We start from the raw sequence: 27125 nt of genomic DNA on the forward strand, positions 1-27125 counted from the left end.
ACAGGGGTTTCTTTAGAACACTCCCAAGTTTATAAGGGCGAACATCTAACAAGATCTCTTCTCCAGTTGTTTCTTCGTATTCAGCACTGATGTGAACATTTCCCAACATTTCTTCATTCATTGCATTCCCTTCATTATTCGTATGATTGAGTAGCGGGTTTTCTGTACTGAGTGAATCCTCAAATTTGATGATGCCCATATTGATAAACCTTTCAACCAGCCTTTTAAAGGCAGTGCAGTTTTCTATAGAATGCCCCGTAATTCCTGCATGATAGTCACATTGCGCATTTGTGTCGTACCATTTGGGGTACGGAGGTTGTAAAGGCTTCAAGTAAAAAGGGGAGACAGCACGTGCGTCAAATAATCTCTGATACAGTTCCTTATATGATGTCGGAATTGGTGTGAACTGGAGCTTCTCGGTACCTGGTTTCATCCTAGATTCTTACTTTAAAGGACTCCGACGTCTGGTGGTTTCTGTCTTTGACCGGCCCACAGTGATTGGTTTTGAGTGGCCCTTGTTATATATGTTCGCATTATTCCCCCTATTCTCCTTCTTCCTTGGGGCCTCTATAGTATCTGGGTACTCTGCCCTCACCTGTTTCATTTCTACTGGATCATCACGTGCAACAAGAAAATTGTTCCTTAAATTGGATCTTGGGCCCGTCAAGCCACTCACAGGTGCTGTTGTACCAGTTTGATATTGTTGAGATTTGATGGTGAAGAGTGCCCCTTGTGGGCGCCCATCTGGCTGGACTTGGGCCCTTGACGAAGTACAATCTAGGAAATAAGCAAAAACCTCATTATCAACCCCAGAGTGGTCCACCGGGTCCTTCCTTTTTTCTCCAGCTAGCAATTGGTTGAACTGGCTCACCATGGTTCTCTGTAATTCTAGCATCTGATCTCTCATCTCCTGTTAAAATTCGGTCAATTGCTCCTGTATCTGTATCTGCATTCGCTCTAATTTTTTCAACCTTTGTTCCACTTCTCTATTTCCTGTTCGGGTAGCGCAAGAGTGTTGGCTTGGTAGGTTGGTTTCCATTGACTCTGAAATGATTTCGTTTGATTAGGGTCTTTTTGTGAAATTTGATGCATGCAATGAAATCAATACAGATGCATGAAATGAATGCAAAAAAGAGACGTTGATTCTTGGTTCAATTCTATTATAACAACTTTACTAGAAAACAAATCTCTTTACATAAAGTAGATATATATACGGTTTTGCCCTTATGTTCCAAGAGAACGATCCTTTTCTTCATTCGCGCGTTAAGATAAATCTCACAAACTCTTCAAAAGGGACGTCTCTTTTATCTCCTTTTTGCTTGATTCGGGCCTTGACTCGTTGCTCGCTCATCCTCATGATGCTCATTGGCTTTTCTTTAAGAAAGTTCAGCGGTTCTCGAATAATATTTGTCACCTTGAATCCTCAGGTAATGGAGCAATAGTTGTGTTATCCTCTATTAAGTTATCATCTTTCTCTTGTTGTGTTTTCTCAGAACATATTCGGGCCACCGTATTATTTTCCACTTTATCAAAAGACCCATTTCCTTATGACAAGCTCTCTATTTAACAACCGAACCTGAATCAACACCTCTTTATGATGAAAATGCAATGCAACCATAACCAAAATAAAAGAAAATAGGTTAGTACAAAACAGAAGCAAGCAGGAATAAATAGAATACCTATTCGGGTGAATACCAGGGGTTCGAAGTGGTTCTATCTAGGGTGAGCTTCTAAGGTTCACTACATGAGGTTTGGTTCTAAAGTAAGGGGTACCCGAACCAGCAGATTCCTCGATCCTCACCCATTATAGGCTCATACGGACCGAGTTCAGTTCAGGGGAATACATTTCCCTATGGCTGCACGGAGATGAAAATCTCACGAAGACATAGGTACGAATGTATCCCGAAAGTGATCCACTATCCTGGACGGAGGTGAAAACCTCACGAAGGACTAGCTTCTCACTCCCACTTAAGAAGGTGTGACCAACGGTCATGCAATGCAATGCAGAAAGGCATAAAAAAATTTAAAATATAAAACATGATGGAAACTCAAAACAATTGAAATGCAATGGGAGGATCGTATATTTAAATTACATTTTCAACTTTTGACAAAAAGACAAGAAATAATCAACTCGTGGCTTGACTCTTTTATTTTATATCCCCAGTGGAGTCGCCAAGCTGTTGACACCATTTTTTGATGGAAAAACGGGGTCGACTTGGGTTTTAAAAATGAAAACGAAAACGGGAGTCGCCACCAATCCTTTTTGATAAGGTTGATTGGATCACCTTGAAAAGTGGTTGTTTTTAATAGACGGTTTGATTTTATTAAAACAACAAGTTTGGTCCACGAAATTTAAAAAAATGGGTTCGGGAGTCAGTTACGCACGAGGAAGGATTAGTATCCTCGATACGCCCAAAATTGGTACCTAGTTGATTTTTTAATGTCTTAATGTCGAAAATTGAGAACTTTGGAGAATTTTAAAAATACGATCCTTGTATTAAAACGTTGAAAATTTTCAGGAAAAGGGGCATATTTATTCGGGAAAAAAGGCATCAAATCCAGTAAGTTAGGATCCAATGTCTCAAATTCCTGATATGCGAATGAATGCCAAAATTTTACTTATTTAAAAGATATTTTATAACCTCGGGTTTAGAAAAGGGGTTATGTCCAGTAAGTTAGAACACGATCTTTTCTTAATTCCCGAGATCATTTAAAAACTCGAGTTTGAAAAGATTCAAGTAATGAAGTTTAAAAGAATATTCAATTGTTTAAATCAAATGAAGAAATCGCAACCCAATACGTTAGGGCACAATTTATCAAAATATTAAACATTGAATATTACATTTATTTTGAAAAATCCTCGTTTCGAGAAAACAACGCGTCACATCCAATGCGTTAGGACACAACGTATTGAATTCCCGATAACGAGCTTTTTATCATTTTTAAAAGAGTAATCTCGATTATTTAAGTTCAACGAAGAAAGTCGAAACCCAATACGTTAGGGTTCGATTCTCTCGAAGATCCAAAATACCGAATATTACTTATATTTTTTAAAATTTCTTTTTTGAAATCTAAATAAAAATGTGTATAATGGAATGATGATGATAATGTAAGTAAAATAATCATGCAAAACAAAATATAAATAAGTACTAAGACTAATATAAAAACAATCAAGGTGAGCATCATGACAAATGATAAGCAGACAAAAACTAAAGCAAGAAAAACAATAACAAACATATACGTAAATAAACGAACAAGACTAACAAAATTATAAAACAATAAAAGACATGTATACATGTATAAAACTATAAAAATAAAAAAGATATATATGTGTGTATATACATAAAATTATAGAAATATATAAAACATACATATATATATATAAAAGTATGTATATATATGTGTATTTTACATATTTATATATAAGAAAAAACTATGTACGTATAAATATATTATGTGAATGTATTCACGTGTATATGTAATATAAAATATAAAAACCATATGTACGTATAAATATATGCTTATAAAATTTAGAAAATCTGTATGTAGATATAAGTATACGTATACAAATTATAAAATAGATAAAATAGGAGTTTGTATATGTACCAATACATGCGTATAAAGTTAAAATATATAAAATATAAAGCTAGGTATATATATGTGTATTTATAATAAAAAAACGTATATTGACATATATATTAAAAGTATATGTATACATGCAAAAATAAATTATAAAAATAAGTATCACAAAAGGCAAGTATGTAAGTATATTAAAAAATATATAAAATATACATATATTAAAAATAAAGCTGGAAATAAAATAAAACTAATTAATATATTAATATAACAATAGCAAATACATAAAAGGAAAATAAAGCTAACAATAATTAATAATATTAAAAATAATAACATTGAAATAATTAACTCAAATAATGAAAGTATTAAAATGCGGACTAAATCTAACTAATAATGAAAATATTGGGCAAATTTAAAATAAAAAGGATTAGATTGCAACAAACGCCAAAAGGAGAGGGACCAACAGAGTAAATAAACTAAGACTCCCAAAACGCAGCACTGCGATGGATTAAATTGATACAAAAATAAAATTATAGGTGTAATACCCGATTTTGGCCCGGGTAAAAGGCCCAAAATTACAAACGGGGCATAAGGCCCAAAACAAATTTAAAACGGTGGCCCAATTTCGAAAATGGCCCAAATTCAGTGGCTCAAATCATTTGCAGAAACCCTAGGGTTTCTAAGAAGACTTTGCGCCGCAGTCACGAGCGTCATCGATCTTCACCTGCAAGGAAACAAACAAGAAAGGAAAGAAAATCAAGGATGGCAAAATCAAATCAAGCATATCAAGCAAGAAAAAAAAAAGAAATGAAATCAAAGATTCACAAATCAAATAAAAGAGATTTGTTTCTTCTTTATATGATTTTTTTAGAATGGCTATATAAAGCCACTGAATGTAATGTAAAAATGGGAGGAGACTGAAAAGAGAGAGAAGGAAAATTTTCTTTTTTGAATACAAAGGTTTTTTTCTCTCTATATTACCTTGAGGATTATCGTTCTTTTATTTTTCATTTATACATAGATGTATATATATTTTTAGTTTCTTTATCTCCTTATTTATTTTTGCTTAAAATATAAAGAAAGGAGGAAAGGGCTTACTCCTCAAGTTGGAATCGCCGGATTTGTGCCGTCTCTGCATAATCGAGCATCGGCAAGAGTGAGCAGTGGCGTGGGTGGGTTAAAACCCTAGTAGAGAGCCTTTGTTTTTTTGTTTTCTTTTTTTATTATCTTGCAAACAATGTTTTTTCTCTAAAAAAACTGTTTTAAATCATGCTAGCGAAACGACCCTTGTTTTGGGGAGGCGGATTATTTCCGATTTGGCCCTCCATGTAATTCGCGTGTCGCGATTTCGCCCATTATTTTGCTTAAATTTCATTTATTTCTTGTTATTTTAGTTTTTTTAACTATTTGTTTTTTGCAATTCGTTTTTTAATTTTATTTTCTCATCTTCCTCATTATTATTATTATTATTATTATTATTATTATTATTTAATTATTATTTTTATGTACATACAAACATTTTTTTATAATATATATACTTTTATATTTTTAATTTCAAAAACTTGTTTTTACTTTTGTAAATATGTACACGTATACTTCTACATGTTTTCTTCATAGTTTTTTAATATTTTTAAATTAATTAATTTAATTATTATCATTTTTTGTATATATGTAATTATCGTTTTATAATCTATATATGTATATAATTATTTTTTATATATATGTACATATTATATTTTTTTCAATTAATATTTTCTCATATTTATATATATACACATATTTATTTATTTTATTCAATTTTGATAATGTAGATATTATTTAATTATTTTAATCTATAGATATTTTATATGTACATGTATACATATTTTTTTCCTAATGAATGTTCTTTTATATTTATATATATACACGTATATATCTATTTTATTTATTTATTTTTGAAAATGTTTAACTACCTATTTATTTTTTTACACAAATTTTATAATATATATATTTATATATTTCTTTTTATAAATGCATTATATTTTATATGAATCTTATAGTCTATATCTTCATATAAATCCATGTATGTCTTGTATTCTCCATAACTTCAATGTACTTATTATAAGCACACTTTATATCCTTTATTTTTTTTTTATATTTTATAGTTTTGCTTATGTCTTTCACTTGTTTATTTTTTATTATTGCATTGTATATTTAATGTAACATCACATCATTTTTTACTCGATTTCAAACTTTTCAAAATTGAGATAGTGCTTGTATTTAGGATTTTCAAGGAAATTGAGCCCTAACGTATTGGGTTCCGATTTTCTTCGTTAAATCTAACAATCGAGCATTCCTCTTTAATTAAAAAAATAAGAACTCATTATTGAGAATTCAACACGTTGTGTCCTAACGTATAGGATGTGACGCATTGATTTCTCGAAATGAAGATTTTTTAAAAATCATAAAGGAAATATTCCGAGTTTGGGATTTTAAAGGAATTGTGCCCTGACGTATTGGGTGTGATTTCTTAAATCTTGGATAAGCGGACTTTCTTTTAAAGTAAAGGAAATATTCTGAGTTTGGGATTCTAAAGGAATAGTGCCCTAACGTATTGGGTGTGATTTCTTAAATCTTGGATAAGTGGATGTTCTTTTAAAGTTTTATTGTATAAGTATTTTGGCCCAATTCATTTTTGGGGGAAATTAGAATGTTGTGCCCTAACGCATTAGGTGTGGTATCTTCTTTCTCTGAAATAATAAGGGTCTTAATACGTAGCATTTTAAGTTTTTTCTCTGAAATAATAAGGGTCTTAATACGTAGCCTTTTAAGTTTTGCTAAGGATTACGTTTTTCCAAATTCTCGACCTTAAGACACTAATTAATTAACTAGGTACCAATTTTGGGCGTTACGAGGGTGCTAATCCTTCCTCGTACGTAACTGACTCCCGGATCCGTTTTTCTAAAACTCGTAGACTAAAGCCGTTTTTTTTAGGTGATCCAATCACACCTTACTAAAAGATTGGTGGCGACTCCCAATTTTCATTTTTTAAAAGTCGACAACCTAAAAATTTTGTTGTTTTCAAAAAAATGGTTTCGACAGCTTGGCGACTCCGCTGGGGACATTGTTTTTAAAAAAAGAAGAGAGTCGAGCCACAAAGTTGATTAATTTTTGTCTTATGGTCGAGAAAATATTTTAAAACAAACTCATGACATCCTTTTGCATTCATTATCTACTTGTTCAAACATTGTTTGCATTATAGATTTCATGAGTTGAGCAATGTTACCCTTTTAAGTGGGAGTGAGAAACTATGCCTTCGTGAGGTTTTTACCTCCATGTAGGATAGTGGATTGCTTTCGGGATACATCCGTACCTATGTCTTCGTGAGATTTTTTCATCTCCGTGCAGCCATAGGGAAATGTATTCCCCTGAACTGAACTTGGTCCATATGAGCCTATAATGGGTGAGGATTGAGGAATCTGCTGGTTCGGGTACCTTTACTCTAGAAGCCAAACTTCATATAATGAACCTTAGGAATCCACCCTAGGTAGTATTATACTAAACCCTAGTAGATATCCAATTAGGGATCTTTACTATTTCTTGATTATATCTTGTGTTTCTATGTTATACTGACTTTTGGTGTTTTATTTGCATGACATGGCATTTCATTTCATGCATTGCATTGTTTTATATGCATTAATAAATATATTAAGGGATTCTAATTAATCTAAATTACTCATCAGTTAATCTGGAAACCAATCAAGCTATCAAACACTGCTACGGAACTCGATCCAAAACTAGAGACATGGACCAAAGGCTAGAACAGTTCCAGAAAGAAATGCAAGAGCAAATGAATGAGCAATTAGAAAAGATTCAACAAAAGATGATGGAAAAGATAATGGAATCTCAAGGGAGTAAGATGGCTAAGTTGACTCAGTTATTGGCTGGAGGAGTTGACAAAGGAAAGGGATTGGTGCCCAACAATGAAGAAGGTGACAATGAGGGACTTGTCTATCCTCCGGACTTTACACCCCAACAAGTTGAGATATACCCGCGTAGGTCCTCTGTTACCATTAATCCTCCGGGTGACGTTGCAACGCAAATGAATTTCCAGGCGGGATCAGACTCTAACCCCGAAGCCAACTTTGTTAATCCTGCTATCCCTGATTTCGATGAGACAGCCGAAAAAGAGAAAATGAATGATGAATTGCCAAAACAGCTAGAGGAAAAGTACAAGTGGCTGGAGGAAAAACTTAGAGCGATGGAAAGTACTGAGGGCTACCATGGAATTGACGCTAAAGAATTGAGCTTGGTTCGGATTTAGTGCTCCTTACAAATTCAAAATGCGAGTTTGAGAAATATAATGGAACCAGAGCCAAGCTCATATTACCATGTTCGTAGACGAATGACCGGTTATGTCAATAATGACCAACTCTTGATTCATTGCTTCCAGGATAGCCTCGCAGGGGCAACATCCAAGTGGTACAATCGATTGAACCGTACCCATATTAACTCATGGAGAGATTTGGCACAGGCGTTTCTAAAGCAATACAGCCATGTGACTGACATGGTACCTGATAGAATTACTCTGCAAAACATGGAGAAGAAGCCTAGTGAAAGTTTCAGCGATGCATACGGAGATGGAGGAGGTTGTTGTCCAAGTTCAGCCATCTCTGCTAGAAAGAGAGATGACGATGCTTTTCGTCAACATATTGAAGGCACCATTCATCACACATATGTTAGGGAGTGCCACAAAAAGCTTTTCTGACATAATCATAAATGGTGAAATGATTGAAAGTGCCATAAGGAGCGGAAAGATTGATGCTAGAGGAAATAACAGAAGGCAAGCCTCAAAAGAAAAGGGAAATGAGGTGAACAACGTGAATACATATGGCAAATCGATTGCTAATCAACAGGGTTCATCAAGACAAGAATTAGGTGTGAAGCTAGGTACTGAAAAGCTCCAGTTCACGCCAATTCCAATGTCGTACAAGGAGTTGTATCAAAGCTTATTCAATGCGCATGTTGTTGCTCCTTTACATGTGAAGCCTCCACAGCCCCCGTATCCCAAATGGTATGATGCAAGTGCATAATGTGATTATCATGCAGGCATTACGGGGCATTCTATAGAAAATTGCATTACCTTCAAAAAGCTAGTTGAAAAATTCATCAACATGGGTATTGTCAAGATAGATGGTTCATCTAGTACCCAGTCATGATTGAATATGAAGGGGTGTTGAGAAGTGTTCACGATGAAACAACTGAAGAAGAGACCTTGTCAGATTTTTGCCCTTATAGACTTGGGAGTGTTTTAAATAATTAGACTGCAGAAGAAGCCCCTGTAGTATTTAGAGATTACTCAGAGTAATGTTTAAAACACACTTGTTGCCTTCAGCCTAGAGGCAATAAGAATTCCTTTATGAAATAGGCTCATGTCTGAACGTTATTATTCTAATAAAATACATCTTTGCATTCATTTTTTAAGCCAATAGTCTTTCATTATACTTTCATTCTTTCGGATCTTCTTCCATATTATTCTATTCATTCATAATTGTACAAATGATTATTCATACATTCTTTTGTATATTCTTTGGTACCTACTATGGGTCCCCAGATATCAACGACATGAGTGATGCTGATACGGACTCAGAAGTTTCTTTTGAGTGAGATCTGTGTTTAGAGGGATCTCATAACTTTAAAGATGACATAGATTGTAGCCTATTTTCAGACTTGTTGAGGATGGTAGAACAGGAATGAAATCTTACTTCATGAGGGGACAATGAAGATTGTGACCTTAAGATAGCGTGCATAACCGAAGAAATGAAGCATGACCTTGTTGAGTTACTTCAAAGAGTTTAAAGATGTCTTCATATGTTCATATCAGGATATGCTTGAGTAAGCACCGATATTGTAATCGGAACAACAATACGATATCAAGAATTTACAGTATGTTCAAGATTAACATCATGAACGATGCATTTAGAATTCTTTGCTGGGGCAATGCCTTCTTCTTTGGCTCATCAGGGTTTAACCCGTCGAAGTCAAGTTGTCATTTCTCTGTTGTTGGATTTCATCCTAATTGAATAGGAAGATCCAAAGTTTTCATCACAGTTAAATTTTTCCCAAAAAAAAACAAAACAAAAAAAAGGAAAAATGGAGAGGCCAAAGTGAAAACCCGCAAAGGGCACTTTGAGACCAAAGGGGATTTGAGTTGAAAACCCGAAAAGGCCGGCTCAAATATTGATCAGAATGGCGCACGAAGTGATTAGAGCAACTCAAAGTTTAACCAGATTGGGGCATGTGGTGATCTTGTTATACCGAATTATCGTGAAAAGGTATGCAACATCTTGGGGCATTGGCGAGATCTTGTGGATCTCTAAACACATGTCAAACTCAGAAGGATCTTTAAAAAGTTTGTACAAAGAAGTTCAAGCTGCAATATCTGGGGCACCCAATATTCATACTGAATTTTTTATTTTTGGAATACTTCATTCTTTTCCAAGATACATGTTCCCAATCAATTTCTTTGCTATCCTTGTTTACTATTTTTGATAATCTATTCCTTTCGAGCTATGCTCAGAACCAATTGTATTTTCATCTATTGTTATACCCTTTTTGCAAGCATGTTGCATTAGAATAATGATTAATGGACTAATAAAACTTTCACGAAGGAAGTTTTGAATATTACTCTAGAAGTTTCTAAATAATACAGGAGCCTGAAACAGGATTATTGTTTAGAACGCACCAAGTTTTTAAAGGTTGGAAATCTGAAAAGGAAGAGTCTAAACTAGGACTTTCTCTTTGGATTTTGTTGTCAAAAACATTGGATGTTGTGTTGATGACAAAGCCTAAATCAACAAGCAAGTAATGATCACCAGGCAATAGAAAGAGGTTACCTCGGGGAAGAGAGCCTTCATTTGTGCATGAGTTTTTGGTACGACACCTTGGGAATGGTGTAAAAGACTAGAAAGATTTAGATCCTATATCCTTGAATTGTGATAGGAGAGGATTGAAGAAAAGCCATATACTCTTGGGTTACAGTGGGAGAACAATGGTATGAATCTTTGCACCCCATAGGATTAAACTTGGAGGTTCACAGTGGGGGGCAGCCTGGCTAAATGATTCTTCAGAAAAGCCAGTCAAGCAAGAAGGCGTTGTAGCACGTCAGTCACAAAGCCTTAATAAACTTCGAGTGATGACAACCTAAGTGGGATCATTCTCGAAAAAATAAATTTTGCATTCATGCAAACACCATTCACACATTTCTAGTTAGGAGCATTTGATGCATTTTGATCATGCCATCCTAATCATTAGGCATAATTAGGTTCATTATACAGGTCATGTTCCATAGAGAACAGATCAGTGAAAGAGTAGATCTTGCCTTCCTGCATTGACGGTGAAGTAGATCGAAAATTAAGCATTGCCTTCCTCGGTTGTAGTGGAGCAAGTTAAAGATAGCAAATCTTGCCTTCCTGCATTGACAGCGAAGCAGATCGAAGATGGCAGATTTTACTTCCCTGTGGAGTATATTGAAGCTAGTAATTCTACTTCCCTGGGCAACAGTGGAATAGATTGAAGATTTCAGATCTTATCTCCCTAAGCAGTAGTGGAGCAGATCGAAGATGGCAGATTTTACCTCCCTGTGGTTATAGAGAGTACATTGAAGCCGTAATTCTACTTCCCGGGCAACGATGGAATAGATTGAAGATTTCAGATCTTATCTCCTAAGCGATGAGTGGAGCAAATCAAAGATGGCAGATTTTACCTCCCTGTGGTTATAGTGGAGTACATTGAAGCCAGTAATTCTACTTCTCTAGGTAACAGTGGAATTGATTGAAGATTTCAGATCTTATCTCCCTAAGCAGTAATGGAGCAGATCGAAGATGGCGGGTTTTACCTCCCCGTGGTTATAGTGGAGTACATTGAAGCTAGTAATTCTACTTCCACGGACAACGATGGAATAGATTGAAGATTTCAGATCTTATCTCCTAAGCGAGAGTGGAGCAGATCGAAGATGGCGAATTTTACCTCCCGTGGTTATAGTGGAGTGCATTGAAGCGATAATTCTACTTCCCAGGTAACAGTGGAATAGATTGAAGATTTCAGATCTTATCTCCTAAGCGATAATGGAGCAGATCGAAGATGGCGGATTTTACCTCCCGTGGTTATAGTGGAGTACATTGAAGCTAGTAATTCTACTTCCACGGACAACGATGGAATAGATTGAAGATTTCAAATCTTATCTCCCTAAGCGAGAGTGGAGCAGATCGAAGATGGCGGATTTTACCTCCCTGTGGTTATAGTGGAGTACATTGAAGCCAGCAATTCTACTTCCCTGGACAACAGTGGAATAGATTGAAGATTTCAGATCTTATCTCCCTAAGCAGTAGTGGAGCAGATCGAAGATGACGGATTTTACCTCCCTGTGGGTATAATGGAGTACATTGAAGCCAGTAATTCTACTCCCCTGGACAACAGTGGAATAGATTGAAGATTTCAGATCTTATCTCCTTAAGCATTAGTGGAATAGATTGAAGATTGTAAGTCTTATCTCCCTGCAGTCGCAGTGAAATAGATTGAAGCACTAGCTCCTATACTACTGAAGATGCAGTAGGAAGAGGCGAAGCTTTTTGAAGAAGAAAATACCAAAGACCGGACAAAATCGGGCATTTTTAAAAGTCTTTGCTCTGTTCCTGTTACACGACAACGAGTAAAGAGGGGCAGCTGTAATACCTGATTTTGGCCCGGGTAAAAGGCCCAAAATTACAAACGGGCCATAAGGCCCAAAACCAATTTAAAACGGTGGCCCAATTTCGAAAATGGCCCAAATTCAGTGGCTCAAATCATTTGCAGAAACCCTAGGGTTTCTAAGAAGACTTTATGCCGCATGATCCACGAAAGCGTCATCGATCTTCACCTGCAAGGAAACAAACAAGAAAGGAAAGAAAATCAAGGATAGCAAAATCAAATCAAGCATATCAAGCAAGAAAAAAAAAAGGAAATGAAATCAAAGATTCACAAATCAAATAAAAGAGATTTTTTCTTCTTTATATGATTTTTTAGAATGGCTATATAAAGCCACTTGAATGTAATGTAAAAATGGGGAGACCGAAAGAGAGAGAAGGAAAATTTTCTTTTTGAATACAAAGGTTTTTCTCTCTATATTACCTTGAGGATTATCGTTCTTTTATTTTTCATTTATACATAGATGTATATATATTTTAGTTTCTTTATCTCTTTATTTATTTTTGCTTAAAATATAAAGAAAGGAGGAAATGGCTTACTCCTCAAGTTGGAATCGTCGATTTGTGCCGTCTCTGTCATAATCAGAGCATCGGCAAGAGTGAGCAGTGGCGTCGAGTGGGTTAAAAACCTAGTAGAGAGCCTTTGTTTTTTTTGTTTTTTTTTTTCTATGTTGCAAACAATGTTTTTTTTCTAAAAACTGTTTTAAATCATGCTAATAAACGACCTTTGTTTTGGGGAGGCGGATTATTTCCGATTTGGCCCTCCATGTAATTCGCGTGTCGCGATTTCGCCCATTATTTTGCTTAAATTTCATTTATTTCTTGTTATTTTAGTTTTTTTTAACTATTTGTTTTTTTGCAATTCGTTTTTTTAATTTTATTTTCTCATCTTCCTCATCATTATTATTATTATTATTATTATTATTATTATTATTATTATTATTATTTAATTATTATTTTATGTACATACAAACATTTTTTATAATATATATACTTTTATATTTTTAATTTCAAAAACTTGTTTTACTTTTGTAAATATGTACACGTATACTTCTACATGTTTTCTTCATAGTTTTTTAATATTTTTAAATTAATTAATTTAATTATTATCATTTTTTGTATATATGTAATTATCGCTTTTATAATCTATATATGTATATAATTATTTTTATATATATGTACATATTATATTTTTTTCAATTAATATTTTCTCATATTTATATATATACACATATTTATTTATTTTATTCAATTTTGATAATGTAGATATTATTTAATTATTTTTAATCTATAGATATTTTATATGTACATGTATACATATTATTTTTTTCCTAATGAATGTTCTTTTATATTTATATATATACACGTATATATCTATTTTTATTTATTTATTTTTGAAAATGTTTAACTACCTATTTATTTTTTTACACAAATTTTATAATATATATTTATATATTTCTTTTTATAAATGCATTATATTTTATATGAATCTTATAGTCTATATCTTCATATAAATCCATGTATGTCTTGTATTCTCCATAACTTCAATGTACTTATTATAAGCACACTTTATATCCTTTATTTTTTTTTATATTTTATAGTTTTGCTTATGTCTTTCACTTGTTTATTTTTTATTATTGCATTGTATATTTAATGTAACATCACATCATTTTTTTACTCGATTTCAAACTTTTCAAAATTGAGATAGTGCTTGTATTTAGGATTTTCAAGGAAATTGAGCCCTAACGTATTGGGTTCCGATTTTCTTCGTTAAATCTAACAATCGAGCATTTCTCTTTAATTAAAAAAATAAGAACTCATTATTGGGAATTCAACACGTTGTGTCCTAACGTATTGGATGTGACGCATTGATTTCTCAAAATGAAGATTTTTTAAAAATCATAAAAGAAATATTCCGAGTTTGGGATTTTAAAGGAATTGTGCCCTGACGTATTGGGTGTGATTTCTTAAATCTTGGATAAGCGGACTTTCTTTTAAAGTAAAGGAAATATTCCGAGTTTGGGATTCTAAAGGAATAGTGCCCTAACGTATTGGGTGTGATTTCTTAAATCTTGGATAAGTGGATGTTCTTTTAAAGTTTTATTGTATAAGTATTTTGGCCCAATTCATTTTGGGGAAAATTAGAATGTTGTGCCCTAACGCATTGGGTGTGGTATCTTCTTTCTCGAAATAATAAGGGTCTTAATCGTAGCCTTTTAAGTTTTGCTAAGGATTACGTTTTTCCAAATTCTCGACCTTAAGACACTAATTAATTAACTAGGTACCAATTTTGGGCGTTACGAGGGTGCTAATCCTTCCTCGTACGTAACTGACTCCCGGATTCGTTTTTCTAAAACTCGTAGACCAAAGCCGTTTTTTTAGGTGATCCAATCACACCTTACTAAAAGATTGGTGGCGACTCCCAATTTTCATTTTTTAAAAGTCGACAACCTAAAAATTCTGTTGTTTTCAAAAAAATGGTTTCGACAATAGGGCTAGATTAAAAATAAAAGAAAATAGTGAAAAGGGGCTTGATTGAAGCATGCTGCAGAGTCGAAGGACTGCGCGCACAATTATACCCTTCAAAGAAAACACGTGGATCCTCCCCCTGGGTCGGGTCACCGTGCGGGTCGAAGGTGCCAAAACGGCGCCGTTTTAAACTTAATATAAATACTAAAAAATAAACTAAAAAATAGTTTCACCATCATTCTTTTTTAAAACGGAGAGGAAAGCTCTCTCTCCCTCACTCTCTCGGTCCAGAAACCGATCAAGGTCCGGCCAAGGAACCGGTCGTCGGCCGCCGTCCGTCGGCCACAGCACACGGTGGTCAGAGGCACAAAATCGGACCTTTTTGGTCCCTTTTGAAGCCGGTCGCCTCTAAGACACGGATCCATGGCCGAATCCCTCGAAAGGCAAAGCCAAAGGCCCAAAAACAGGGCAAAATCTCTCGTCTCCTCCTCCTCCGGCGCGGCGCAGGTAAAAAAGGTAAAAAAACTTCTCCTTTTTATTTTTTCTTTATGTTTTCGAGTTAAAGAAAGGAAAAAAATAAACTTTTAAAAAACAATAAAACAGTAAGCAAAAGAAAAGAGAAAACTGAGCAAAATGTTCAACCTTTTTTATTATTTCTCTTTTTTTTTGTAAAAATAGGGGCCGAACCCCTTACATGATGTTTGAATGGCTTTTTATAGCCATTTTTACAACCAAAATCCCTATTTTCTACCGCTATTGTGTCTTTTCTTTTGCAGGTGGAGTAGATGAGGGCATCGGTGGCAAGTGGGCGTGGTGACGGGGACGTGTCTTGGTGACACCGGGCTAGAAGCGAGGTGTGCTGCGCCTAGGTCAAAGGCTAGGGTTTTTTTCTGAAAATATCTTAAGTGTTTGGGCTTGGGTTAGTTTGTTGGGCCTGTTTAGATGGGTTTGGTTATTTGGGTTTGTAATGGTTTTGGGCTGGGCAAAAGAATGGGCTCGTACAATTATTAGCAGATGTTTTAAGGAAACAGTTTCAGTAGTTCAGAGTTTGTTTTCGTACGACACAGTATCTTCCAGTGTGTATCGATTTTACTACAGTATCAGATACACTAACCTAAGTGTTTCAGTACGTTCTATCTATAGTAGTTTCAGTTTTAAATAGATAACAATTTTAGAGAACTTATAGAATCGACACCGGAGACTCGGTGTACCACACATTCAGTATAAATATTTCAAAATACTTCTAAATCGTTTAGAACAGTTCTTTTTGAAAATTCCAAGTTTTAGAAGAAACCAAAAAACCACAGTCGAGTTTTTAACTTGACTCTGATACCACTATATGTAACACCCCAAACCCGGCCTAGACGTTATGGATTAATCTGACGATATCACATTGAAGTATTTTTTGAAAACATGGTTTCAATGAAAGAAACCCATTCCATATTAATTCTCGTTTATTAAAAACTCAAGTTTTCTTTAGCAATTTGTTGATCATATTAGTTTGTTACTATATTTAAAACATTGTTTGATGCGGAAGCTTTTACAGTATTTTACGAAAACGTAGTGTCTTGAAAAGCATACATCTTTTGAAAATCCACGTCCTACTACTATCAGTAAGATTTTAAATAATTAAAATCTCAAATTAAAAATTAAAAATGTAAAAAAACTTATTACAATCAAATACCCAAATTAAATTATTATTAGTAAAAATCCAGTATAGAAGCAGGTGCGGTTGTGTGGCCACCTCCGAGTCTCTCACAGCACCAGTCCCTAAGACTAGGGATTACCTGTAAAATAAATAGAGGGGCAAGTTTACGAAAACTCAGTGTATAACCCCATATAAGCAAAATGGCCAAACAGGCCCTAGGCAAGTACAGTCTGGGCCTAAGCCCAATTCAATAACAGTTCAGTTAGGCCATAGCCCATTCTGATGTCGATGTCAGTGTAGCCTTAGCCCATTACAATGTGATATGATTCGAGACATGCAATCAGAAATCCTACCCAACCAGCCTCTACACTCCACTCTGTCCAACCCAACACTCTATGTAGGGATAATATCACCCACCCATCCGTACACTCCAAAAGTAGCACCGATTGCGGCACTAAACAGTATATGCAGCAGAGTTGCCTATACAGTACACTATCATCCAATAATAATCCCATTCCCATGCAACATATCATACATGTATACAACATATATATTATGGCATGTTTATATACAGTCATACATAACATAGAGCATGTAGTCATTTTATAACATAGGGGCATAACAGCTATTTTACCAAGTGAGGGCATAAAAGTCATTTTTATATAAGTTTGGGGCTTTAGGTCTACTTACCGACCCATCAGTAGGTCTGCAGTCGTCTCGAGCAACCTATACAACCTTAACAGTCAAGTAGTAAAATTGGGCCAAAAGCCTATAATATGGGCCCACACACTCGTGTGGCCCACATAGCTCAAAATTAGTCTCGATCATGAAATTACATAGTATGGCCCAATTTTCTCCACACGCTCGTGTGGGGTCCACAAGCCTGTTGGGCCCACTTAGCCCATTTCGGCCTATTGTGGCCCAAAACGGCCTAAGACCACGAAATCGCTCATGGTGACCGCAACGGTCTAATGCCCACATTTTATGCATTTGGTTTACCACATGAGCGAGCGCACGCTCGTGTAGCGTCAATTGCCATAATCTCTGGCTTTTGTTGGCTTACGTTTTGGGCAAGGTTTACACACGCATTTCAGTATTTCACTGATATCGTTTACAGAGTACTATTACACACCTTGGTTCTATTTGCTGAGAAAACCGCCCACACATTTGGAACCTACACTTGACCAATAATCCTCAATTATTCACTTAAGCAGTTACTTAATGGAACAAGCATAAGTTATCCCCAATCGTTATAACCACAACAACACAACAACCTACCTTTGATCGAGTGATGAAAAAAATTCTGAATGCTTCAATACCACTTGCAACTACTTCATTGCTCGAGAAGTTCTAAAAACTGAAAAGAACACAAGAGTAGTCGGCCTGTCAGTGTATGAAAGGAGTAGACTAGTTACAGATTAAGAGCAAACAAGAAAAATTCGAGTGCTCTTACTGATTTGTCAGAGAATAGTCGCTACACCGAGGATACAGTAGCGATAGTGAAATGAAGTAATCCGCCTAGATACCAAGATGATAAGGGAAATCGGTTTAGAAGAGAAAGAGCAAAGAACACGAAAGAAGGGTAGAAGGTATATTCGACCAGCAATAGAAAAGGAAGATAAGAGGACTAGCCGAACACACACATTGCACCATTCAAAAAAGAAAGAAAGAAAGAGAGATACAGTAGACTTGAGCAGAGAAAGAAATTGCAAACGAGAGAAAATAAAGGAGACACTTGGAGTAATTTCTGCCAAAAATGAAGGTTGTCAAAACTGGAACAGAAGAATATGCCAAAAACTCCTACCACATTCGGCCAAAGAGAAGAAGGAAGAAAAAAACATGAATGAGGCATACCAAATGAGGAGTACCATTCTGGCCGAAATTCTTGAGTGCCAGAGTCCACTTCCTACAAAACACTCCCTCTCCCCTCATCTCCTTTGATTTTCTCCTAAAATCCCTCCTCAAATCTCTCCACCTGATCACAACTCCCCTCAACCACTCAATTTGAATTTTCCTCAACCACTTCAGTGTTTCACTCAAACTCCAACACTCCCCCCATAGCTCAGCAGCAAAATAAACACTCCCTTGCCTCTAGCAAGATTCGAACCTTAGACCACTGGCATAAATAACACACCACTTACCCCCTAGACCCGCAGGCTTTTTATGTCATGATTTACCCACAATAATTTAAAAGCCTACTAACCATAGGCAAGGGTTTCTTTCATTAAAAATAAAATTTTCTACACAAGCCTAGGCTTGAACCCAAGACTTCTCAAACACTCCCAAACACACCCAAATCACTTAACCACTGAAGCAAACAAGTAGTTGTGACATAAACATGCAAAAATAAATACTTGGATTTTTTGGGGCGTTATATGCCATGAGTATTGACACAACAAAATCACAAGTTAAACGCGAAAGTTGAGTATAATACCAATCCTTGTGGGCTTGAACCTACTACCACTCTGTACTACTATTTAGAGTTATTTTTGGTGGTTTCGACGCCCATCACTAGGCATTATCCCAACTTGCAATATTCTAACCCGACCCAACCTTCCACTGGATCCCTATTTCCAATAGCCCATGGGCACTCCAAATACTCCTCCATGTGAGGGACGGGTAATCTCTTAATTTCGCTTGTAAAAAAATAGTATTCAGGAAGTATTTTACCTTAAGCATATGCACCACCAATGAAGTAGGATTAGAGATAACTCGCCAACCTTGCTTTGCAAGCTAAACAACATTAAACTTAGAAAGATCACAAAAGCCAAGTCTTCCTCTTGCCTTAAAATCACCACATACACCAATGAAAGTCACGTTTGTTATGGACTTCTGCCACCAATAATAGCCTCCATGTTTTTACATTATGAACCTGGTAGCAAAAAAAAAAGAAAAAAAGACATTGCATAGGTAGGAATAGCTTGCAGCACTGACTTGATAAACACTTCCTTTTTCCCTGTGATAAAACAATCAAACTTCAACTATTAAGCCTGTCATGAGTACGATCTTTTACAATCTGAAATGCAACTTTTTTATTGCAACCAACCAAACCTAGATACTTCTCAAGATTAGTGGTACTACGAACTCCCAATAACTGAGTTACCAAACCTTTGTTCGATTCGAAAACATTAAAACTGTAATATATATTAGTACATACAAGACATTCACCATATAAGGTAACTAATATGGATTGATATAAAAGTTCCTTACAAAAGATTTCTGAGAAAAAGGAACATTGAATGATAGACCTAATCAAAGATAAAAGAAAGTTGGGATGGCAAAACTTAAACCGTTCATTGGATTTTGAATCGATCCACTTTGAATGGAGTGGATTTTTTTTATAAAAAAAAGTGGTTGCAAGGTGAGGTGAAATTAGAGGTGTTCAAACGGTTAATTGAACCGAAATAGTATTAACCGAATTAACTAAACTTTTTAATCCTTTAATCGTTAATCTGAATCGATTTTTTTTAAAAAATTAACTAAACCGAAATATTTGATTTATTTGGTTGGTTAATTGAATTAACCAATATTTATATGTTTTTATTTTTTGGTTAAAACAAATATAAAACATATAAAAAAATTGATAATATTCATTCGATCGAATTATCTGAATTAAAACTACATATAATTTGTATTATTAATTATGAAGTTCGATTAATTCAGTTAATTCGATTAATTACCTGATTTTGAACTGAATTAACTGATAACTGAACTTTCAAAAAAATCATTAATTGACCTCTAACCGAATTGTTAATCGACCGATTAACCGAATTAGATTGGTTTGGTTGATTAATTTGATTTTAACCAAAATTTGAAAAACCCTTAGTGAGATGAGGGTTTTTTTTTTTTTGGATAGTGGATATGAAACCATTATCATAATTATTTGCCCCATCTCTGTCCCACTTAAACCTGTCCATGGGAGGGTTTAGGTAAAAATATAGGTCTGAAAAATGGGTTTGGGTAAAAAAATAAGGCCCGATTAGAAAACGAGCAAGGCCTCGGGTAAGATTTTTTTTGGGCCGAGTCCGGCTCGGCCTGAATATGCAAAAAAAATTGTTGTCTTTTTTTTTATTGTTTTCTTGTTTTTCTTATTTTCTTGTTGTTTTTTTTCACTATTTTGCTACCATTTCACAATTATGTTGCTGTTGTTTTGTTGTTATTTTTTGGATATTGTATAACTCTTGTTTTATTGTTAATTTTGTTACTATTTTAGAAGCATTTGCTTGTTAAGTTGCACCTATTTTAGTGTTATTCAAATATACATATTTTTTAAAAATTTATTTTCAAATCGTTGGGAAATATTTATTTTAATGTTTTTAATTTTTTTGATGTATTATATATTTTTTAAAATTATATAAAAATAATATAAAGAAAAATTAATACGGGTGGGCCAGACTTGGGTAAAATTTTAGGCCCATTTTTCAAGTTGGGCTCGAGCCTAGCAAACGAGCCTAAAAATTTTTTTGGGCCTGGCCCATGGACACCTCTAGTCCCACTATATAAAGTTGTCATTTTATCTTATTATATATAACAATTAAAAGGGTAAAAATGTACTATTGTGTTATAGAAAAAATAATCTATCTATTTTATTTTTAATTTTTAAAAAAATAATTATGTTGATATATTTACTTACATTTAACAAGATTGGAAATATTAAATATGAGTAACAAAAATTAAACTGAAATGGGTGCGGTGGGGTAGGATGCCTCCAACATTTATATAAGTGATAGTAATTGTTTTAAGATTATACATCTGCAGTAGACTGAGACAGGTTGTAGAGCATACAAATTGTAGAGCGGTGGTAAATTTAAAATCTACCCCACCCAGTTCTGTTGCCATTCATCCCTAAATAAAAATACTTGTGAGATATTTTTATTATGTGATTGGTTCAATTAATCACTTAATTATTAAATAAAATAATTTAATCTTTGTACTAGAAATAAAACAAGACTAAATTTTAACAAAATTAAAGTTTAAAATAAAATGATTTTTTTCTTCATTCAATTCAATTTCAAAGAATGTTAAACAATAATTGTATTAAAATTTGACCTTATTTAATTTTTTTAACTAAAATAATTTCATAGTAAATGGATTAATTTAAAGTAATCTGGTTTTACCGTAAGAGAAATTAGCAAGAAGAAGAAAATGAAAAAACATGGATATTGCTTTCACCCTGAAATTTCACATGCCATGTTTCCAGAGGGGGCTTACCTCCAACCGTCTTGCATGGATGTTGATATCTTTCTTATCTATTACAAAATGTTATTATATTTATAAAGACCTTCCTATCACCGTCTTATGCAGCCATTCTTCACGCAGTATTGTCCTTTTTTATTTTTTAAAGCTTGGATTCAGGTCCTCCAATGAAAGCTTGTAAACCATGAGTAACAGATAAAGAAACAGTTTTAGAAATAGGCTGTTTGAATTTTAGATTCTTTTAGACCCCCCCACCCCTAAAAAGAAGAAAAAAACGGAGACCGAAATAAGAAGAAATTGAAATGGATACAAAACATTAGAAAACCTCGGGAAGTGACAGTCCAACAACCATGGTCACATTTCAGTAAAAGCTTTTCGAGATAAAAGTGAAACTGGGACCTAACTTAAGTGAATCATAGTGTCTTGAAATGTCCACGACACATGGTCCTCCCTTTCCCCTCCTCCTGCACATCACAAATGTCATCCACTCTCTTGGGGGGCGGTAATGGACCCCAAACCTCACTTCTCTTTCATTTACCCACTTGGTTGGCTGCCTCCTTCCCTCGCCGGTTTTAGCTTTAATTCTGTAGTGGGGCTCCCTCCCTTACCACCAAAACCAAGCACTTGATAACACCGACTTTGGAACATGTTTCATGCATAATATTCACTCCCCTTTCATTTTTCACTTACTGTCTTTGTTTTTTTGTTCATTTAACTGCCACATGCCCAAGGTCCAAGCCTTTTCATGCCACTCAAATAGGAAACAACGTTAAGCTGCTTTTATAAAATAAAATAAAAATCTGAAAATAGCAATCAATATTATTGCTGTGATGGATTTTGCATAAGAGCTCGGGTGATGAAGATCAATAATAAATCAAAGACACTGTTAAAATCCAAATTTCCAGTAAAAGAGAACAAGGTTGAAGACTTGAAATTCATATATTGATGTCAATAGCAGTAATTTACACAAAAACAAAGAATTTCCACATTGAAGGAAATTTTGAGTCTTTACTTTTTCTTTTTCTTTTTTTAAATTGAAGCCTTCCAAATTCCATCTACCTTCTTCTCCTTCATGCAGTCCAAGCATTACCTAGATATATCATATGTCTTATAGCCAAGTTGCTCCATCTCCCAACTCAACTTCGAAGCAACTCTTTCATGGCAGGGGACATATTCCTGTTTACAGTAAAGTAGACATGAAAAAACAGGCCATTACTTTCAGAGAAAATTTTATTGACATTAAGATGTGATGGTTAAGGAAATAATACACCATGTCTACACTTTCACATGACACAAAAAATCCTTTTGAATTAATATAATATTTATACACGTTTTACTTTATAATTCCATGGAACACCTATGGCTCCATAGGAAAGATGGAGCTTGAAAGAGACATATCTTCACTTTACATGATGATGAAGGTTTTTTAATCTATACCTCCAATTTCTTTACTAGCTCTTTTGCTGTGGGTGCAGATACAATGATTTGGCGTGCATTTGGACTGATAAACCCCTCTTCCACAGCTTTATCGATAAACGAAAGCAATGAGTTATAGTATCCATCAACATTCAGCAATCCAACCTGAAACAATGTGGGAAAATTATGCATTTATTGGTTATTAGTCTGATGAATCAGTAATCAGTTTGTGAGTGATTATCAACATTTAAGGAAAAAATAACAGCAAGGACATTACTGGTTTATCATGTATTCCAAGCTGAGCCCAGGTAATGACTTCAAGTAGTTCTTCAAGAGTTCCATAACCACCTGCATGCAGTTTATGTGAGTCTTATCCAACCAAATCATGTGATGCTCCAAAAGAGGTAACTTAATACCTAATTACTGATGCCTTTTCATTGTATAAATGATCATGTCACTCTTTTAGTACAACATTCGATTGGTGTTTCGACATGATTGAGGGACAAGAATGGACAAAGAGTATTCAAAAGCAATGACATCTATGATTCTAATTAGCCAGTCAAATTCAATAAAGGAAAAGTGAAAGGGGGACATTAGAAGATTAAAACTCTACTACTAGATGTAAGGTTAGAATTGGTTATTAACATCAAAAGTGTGAAAAGATAAAGCAAACAGATAGTTTTTTTAACTGCCTGATATTTGATGTGCCATGGTTTTATCATTTATGGCATGCATAACAAAGAGGTTTCTAGATTATGATTTATATACACTTTTTCCCCAAATTTCAAAAACAAGGTATTTATTGCTCCCATCCTTTGTGAAAGTAGAGGCACAATCCTCTCTGCCTACCCATTCATGTCATTATGGCTCTCATTCTACCTCATTAATCATTATCACCTTACAAAGCTTTTATCCTTTCTTTTTTATTCTTTTTTTGGTTTTGAACTTTTGGTAGGTACCATGCAAAGGACAATCCCCTATAAAAATAAAATGACAGATTTGCCATTGCATATCCTCTAACATTCAATTCAGAATAAATTTTCAAGATAAATATAAAAGTCAAAGTTCAGCTAAAAAAAGAACTAAAAAGAGTAGCCTTTTGAGAGAAGTAAATAGGATTCCTGTTGGTTGTCGTACACTTTTTAGTGAAAGTTTTAAGGATTTCCCTCACTCTTAAGATGGTAAGGGGGCACTGTAACACCACAGAGAGTTCCTTAGACGGCCTAATTTTCAGTGAAAGAAGTTGATGTCTCAAGAACTAGGGTTCTAAGGGATGCTCTCTAGTCCTGAACTTGGGGGTCTATGTCTTGTAAGAGAAAGATTCATAAATTGTAATGATTCTGGCAGCACATACTTGCTTTATACTCTATAGCAAATACCAAAAATAGCTAATAGTGTCAAACTGTAACAGACACATGAGTTAACATTTTGACTTCCCTTACTCCACAGCTTAGCAACTTTTTTAAAAACATTAGTTACATCAAATGAGCAATGTAAATAGCAAGGTAAAGCAGGAGAACAGCCTTTGCATTCAGGATCTTAAATTACATGTTGTTGTGAACTGACAATAAAATAAAACAGAGCCTCTAGTGGATCAAATCATGAGATATGGTCAATCTTGCATGCTAAAATTGATGTAAAAAGCACCTGATAGCTTTTAAGTTTCCTTGATATTTTGGTGTAAATCTGGTTATACTAACCTGGTAAGGCAATAAAAGCATCTGAATGCTTAGCCATCTCTGCCTTCCTTTGATGCATATCTGCAACAGCCTTCACTTCCCCCACTGTTTCACCAGTTAACTACAAATTGTTTCACAGAAAAACAAATAAGAACAGTGAAATATGGAGAGAGAAAGAAAGAGATTTCGAGTTTTGTGCAGCGAAGCAATGATGAGAGTTGCAGGAATAGTGGACTTAAAGACTTCAAAACTGAGCAATCTCCCTAGCCAGTAAGTATTTTAGCTACATAAATGAAAAAAAAAAATCCCCAAAAATTTACAAAAGGCCAACATAGAAAAAACAGAAGAAACCAACTTTTTTTTGGCCATAGAAGAAAACAATATTATGATCCAAAAATATTTACAAAAATGAAAAATGGCAAAGCAGCAAGTTGAAACTGTCCTAGTAATATTGTGGATAAGGTTATCAAGTCTTCGCCAATGAACCAGAAGCAAAAGCAAAGACCCAAAACAAGATCTGAGAAGAAAGAAAGAAAGAAAGTGAGGGTTGAAAAGAAATAAACAAAAATACTAGCACCATGGATGGTGAAAAGAAAGAAAAACAAAATAATGGAACGGTGTATGTTGGCAAAGGTCCATTTCTTCTTCTTATTTTTTATGGATTTAAATAATAAAAAAGTTTGAGGCTTTTTTTTCCCCTGGTTGTAACAGTAACAGACATACCTCTCGAGGCATGAGCGTCTTGGGAATAACTCTGCGGAGAGACAATAACATGACAAAAGTTCAGCTGTAATGGAAACCAAAACTAAGAAGAATAGTTTTGTTATGAGAATGACAATTTATTCAAAACAACAAACAAAGCCAGTTCACTGAATTTTTGTTTCTTAAGCTTGTTGGAATGTCATAAGCCTTACCCAATGACATGGCGACCACCATCATGAACAGCTTGTGAAACCAAACCCATTAAACCTATGCTACCTCCTCCATAGACCAGATCAATGTTCCTTGATACCTGCAAAATGAACAGAAACAAGTAAGCTCTCACAGCAAAAACAGACTAAAAAACTCTTGGAATGGGAGATTCTGTGTCCCTCTAGTTCATATTTCAAGCATATATCTACAATGATCTCATTTGACAAAACCAATGTTTCTTCAGTGTACATTCGTAAGATTACCAACAATAAGATTGAAAAGGATACTTTCTTTTTCATTCAACACACTAGTACTTGTCCGTACATTAAAATTTACGAACTTTTAGTAACTTATGAGATTTCATGGAAAAACAGTGCCCTTCTTTTCTACCTCTTCAATACGCATTAAGAAAACATTGAAACACCTGAAACACCATTGGAGTTCCCTACCAATGACTTTTGAAAATGGAAGAGAGAGAAAGATGATAGCTAGAGACAACCAAAAAGCTTGAGGTGTTTTGAAAATGGAAGATAATATGAACCAATTAACAAACAAGTTACAAACATAAAAAAAAAAAGAGGAAAAGTATATACGAAATACGACCATATGGAAACAAAAGTTCAAGGCTTTTAAGCAACTTTCAAAAGTTTTCTTGAAGAACCCATTTCCTCCATATTGCTAAAATAAGCAGTTTCTAACAAAAACCATAACCAAAACAAGTATCATTTTGAGTAAAAGACCACAATAAACATGGGGAAAAAAACCAGAGCTTTTTGTTAAATACCAATTCTCTGCCAAGCTCAATAGCAGCATCCTGATAGCTACCCTTCTTGCCTTGGCTACTTCCACAAAACACACAAATCCTCCTAAATTTTGACTGCTGTGTTTCACTCTCCATCTCCATTAACAATCTCTCTTTCTTTGTCACAAGGTTTTTTTTTTTTTTTGTGTGTGTGTGTGTACTTTGGCTTCTTACAGAACAAAAAGAAAGGGCTAATTAATACAAGAATATCTCATTCTAGACCTGTCTCTTTGCTTCCTAAGGTATACACATATAAGAATGTGAAAGCAGTGCAAAGTAGCAAAGCTTACAAGCTTGAAATTTCCTTGCTTGATTACTACTACTACTCTTCATGCGTATATATAAAACCTTGCCGCACGTGAGTGCCTCATAGCACGCTTCTTCACACAAACGCAGCTAATCTTGGCACGCGTGGACCACTTAACTCTTTTAGTTTTATTCATTTATATTTTCTAAGCTCCCACTCTTTTTTTTATAATATAGCAAAAAATTTGGTAATTTAAATGACAATATGGTTCCCTTGTCAAGTTGCCAATTGCCCCTAATGAAATGCAGCTTCCCTTGTCTTTCCTAGTCCCACTATAAGTTATGTGACCTTGTTTGTACAACACTGCACCCTCTTGTACATTGGAAACTCGAATTCAAGTAGGAGTGTTTGATATGAGATATTTAATTTTTTCTTTCTAAAATTTTCATATATTGAA

General features: G+C 34.6%; 1 protein-coding gene across 2 annotated transcripts; it reads right to left on the reverse strand.

Moving 5' to 3' along the window:
* Window positions 1-22532: 22532 nt before the first annotated feature.
* On the reverse strand, window positions 22533-26740 carry LOC105768077 (cytokinin riboside 5'-monophosphate phosphoribohydrolase LOG3). Of its 2 annotated transcripts, none has more exons than XM_012587812.2 (7): window positions 26404-26740; window positions 25622-25719; window positions 25431-25461; window positions 24729-24828; window positions 23306-23376; window positions 23050-23193; window positions 22533-22788 (listed from the first exon to the last, which is right to left on the reverse strand). In XM_012587812.2, the coding sequence occupies exons 1-7, from the start codon at window positions 26521-26523 to the stop codon at window positions 22699-22701; spliced, it is 654 nt and encodes a 217-aa protein (XP_012443266.1). In that variant the 5' UTR covers window positions 26524-26740; the 3' UTR covers window positions 22533-22698. The 2 variants fall into 2 exon arrangements, with proteins under 2 accessions (XP_012443266.1, XP_012443265.1); XM_012587811.2 differs by lacking the exon at window positions 26404-26740 and adding an exon at window positions 26010-26039.
* Window positions 26741-27125: the final 385 nt, after the last annotated feature.

This window comes from Gossypium raimondii, chromosome 4, assembly GCF_025698545.1.
Source record: "Gossypium raimondii isolate GPD5lz chromosome 4, ASM2569854v1, whole genome shotgun sequence".
In the NCBI taxonomy this organism is placed as follows: Eukaryota; Viridiplantae; Streptophyta; class Magnoliopsida; order Malvales; family Malvaceae; genus Gossypium; species Gossypium raimondii.

Bases quoted from the DNA above. Each gene is read 5' to 3' on its own strand.
- LOC105768077 (XM_012587812.2), bottom strand. From the start codon at position 26,523: ATGGAGATGGAGAGTGAAACACAGCAGTCAAAATTTAGGAGGATTTGT. The intron at 25,720-26,403 runs GTATTTAACAAA...TTCATTTTGCAG, and splicing joins TTGAGCTTGGCAGAGAATTG to GTATCAAGGAACATTGATCT. The intron at 23,194-23,305 runs GTAATGTCCTTG...ACATTGTTTCAG, and splicing joins TTGGAATACATGATAAACCA to GTTGGATTGCTGAATGTTGA.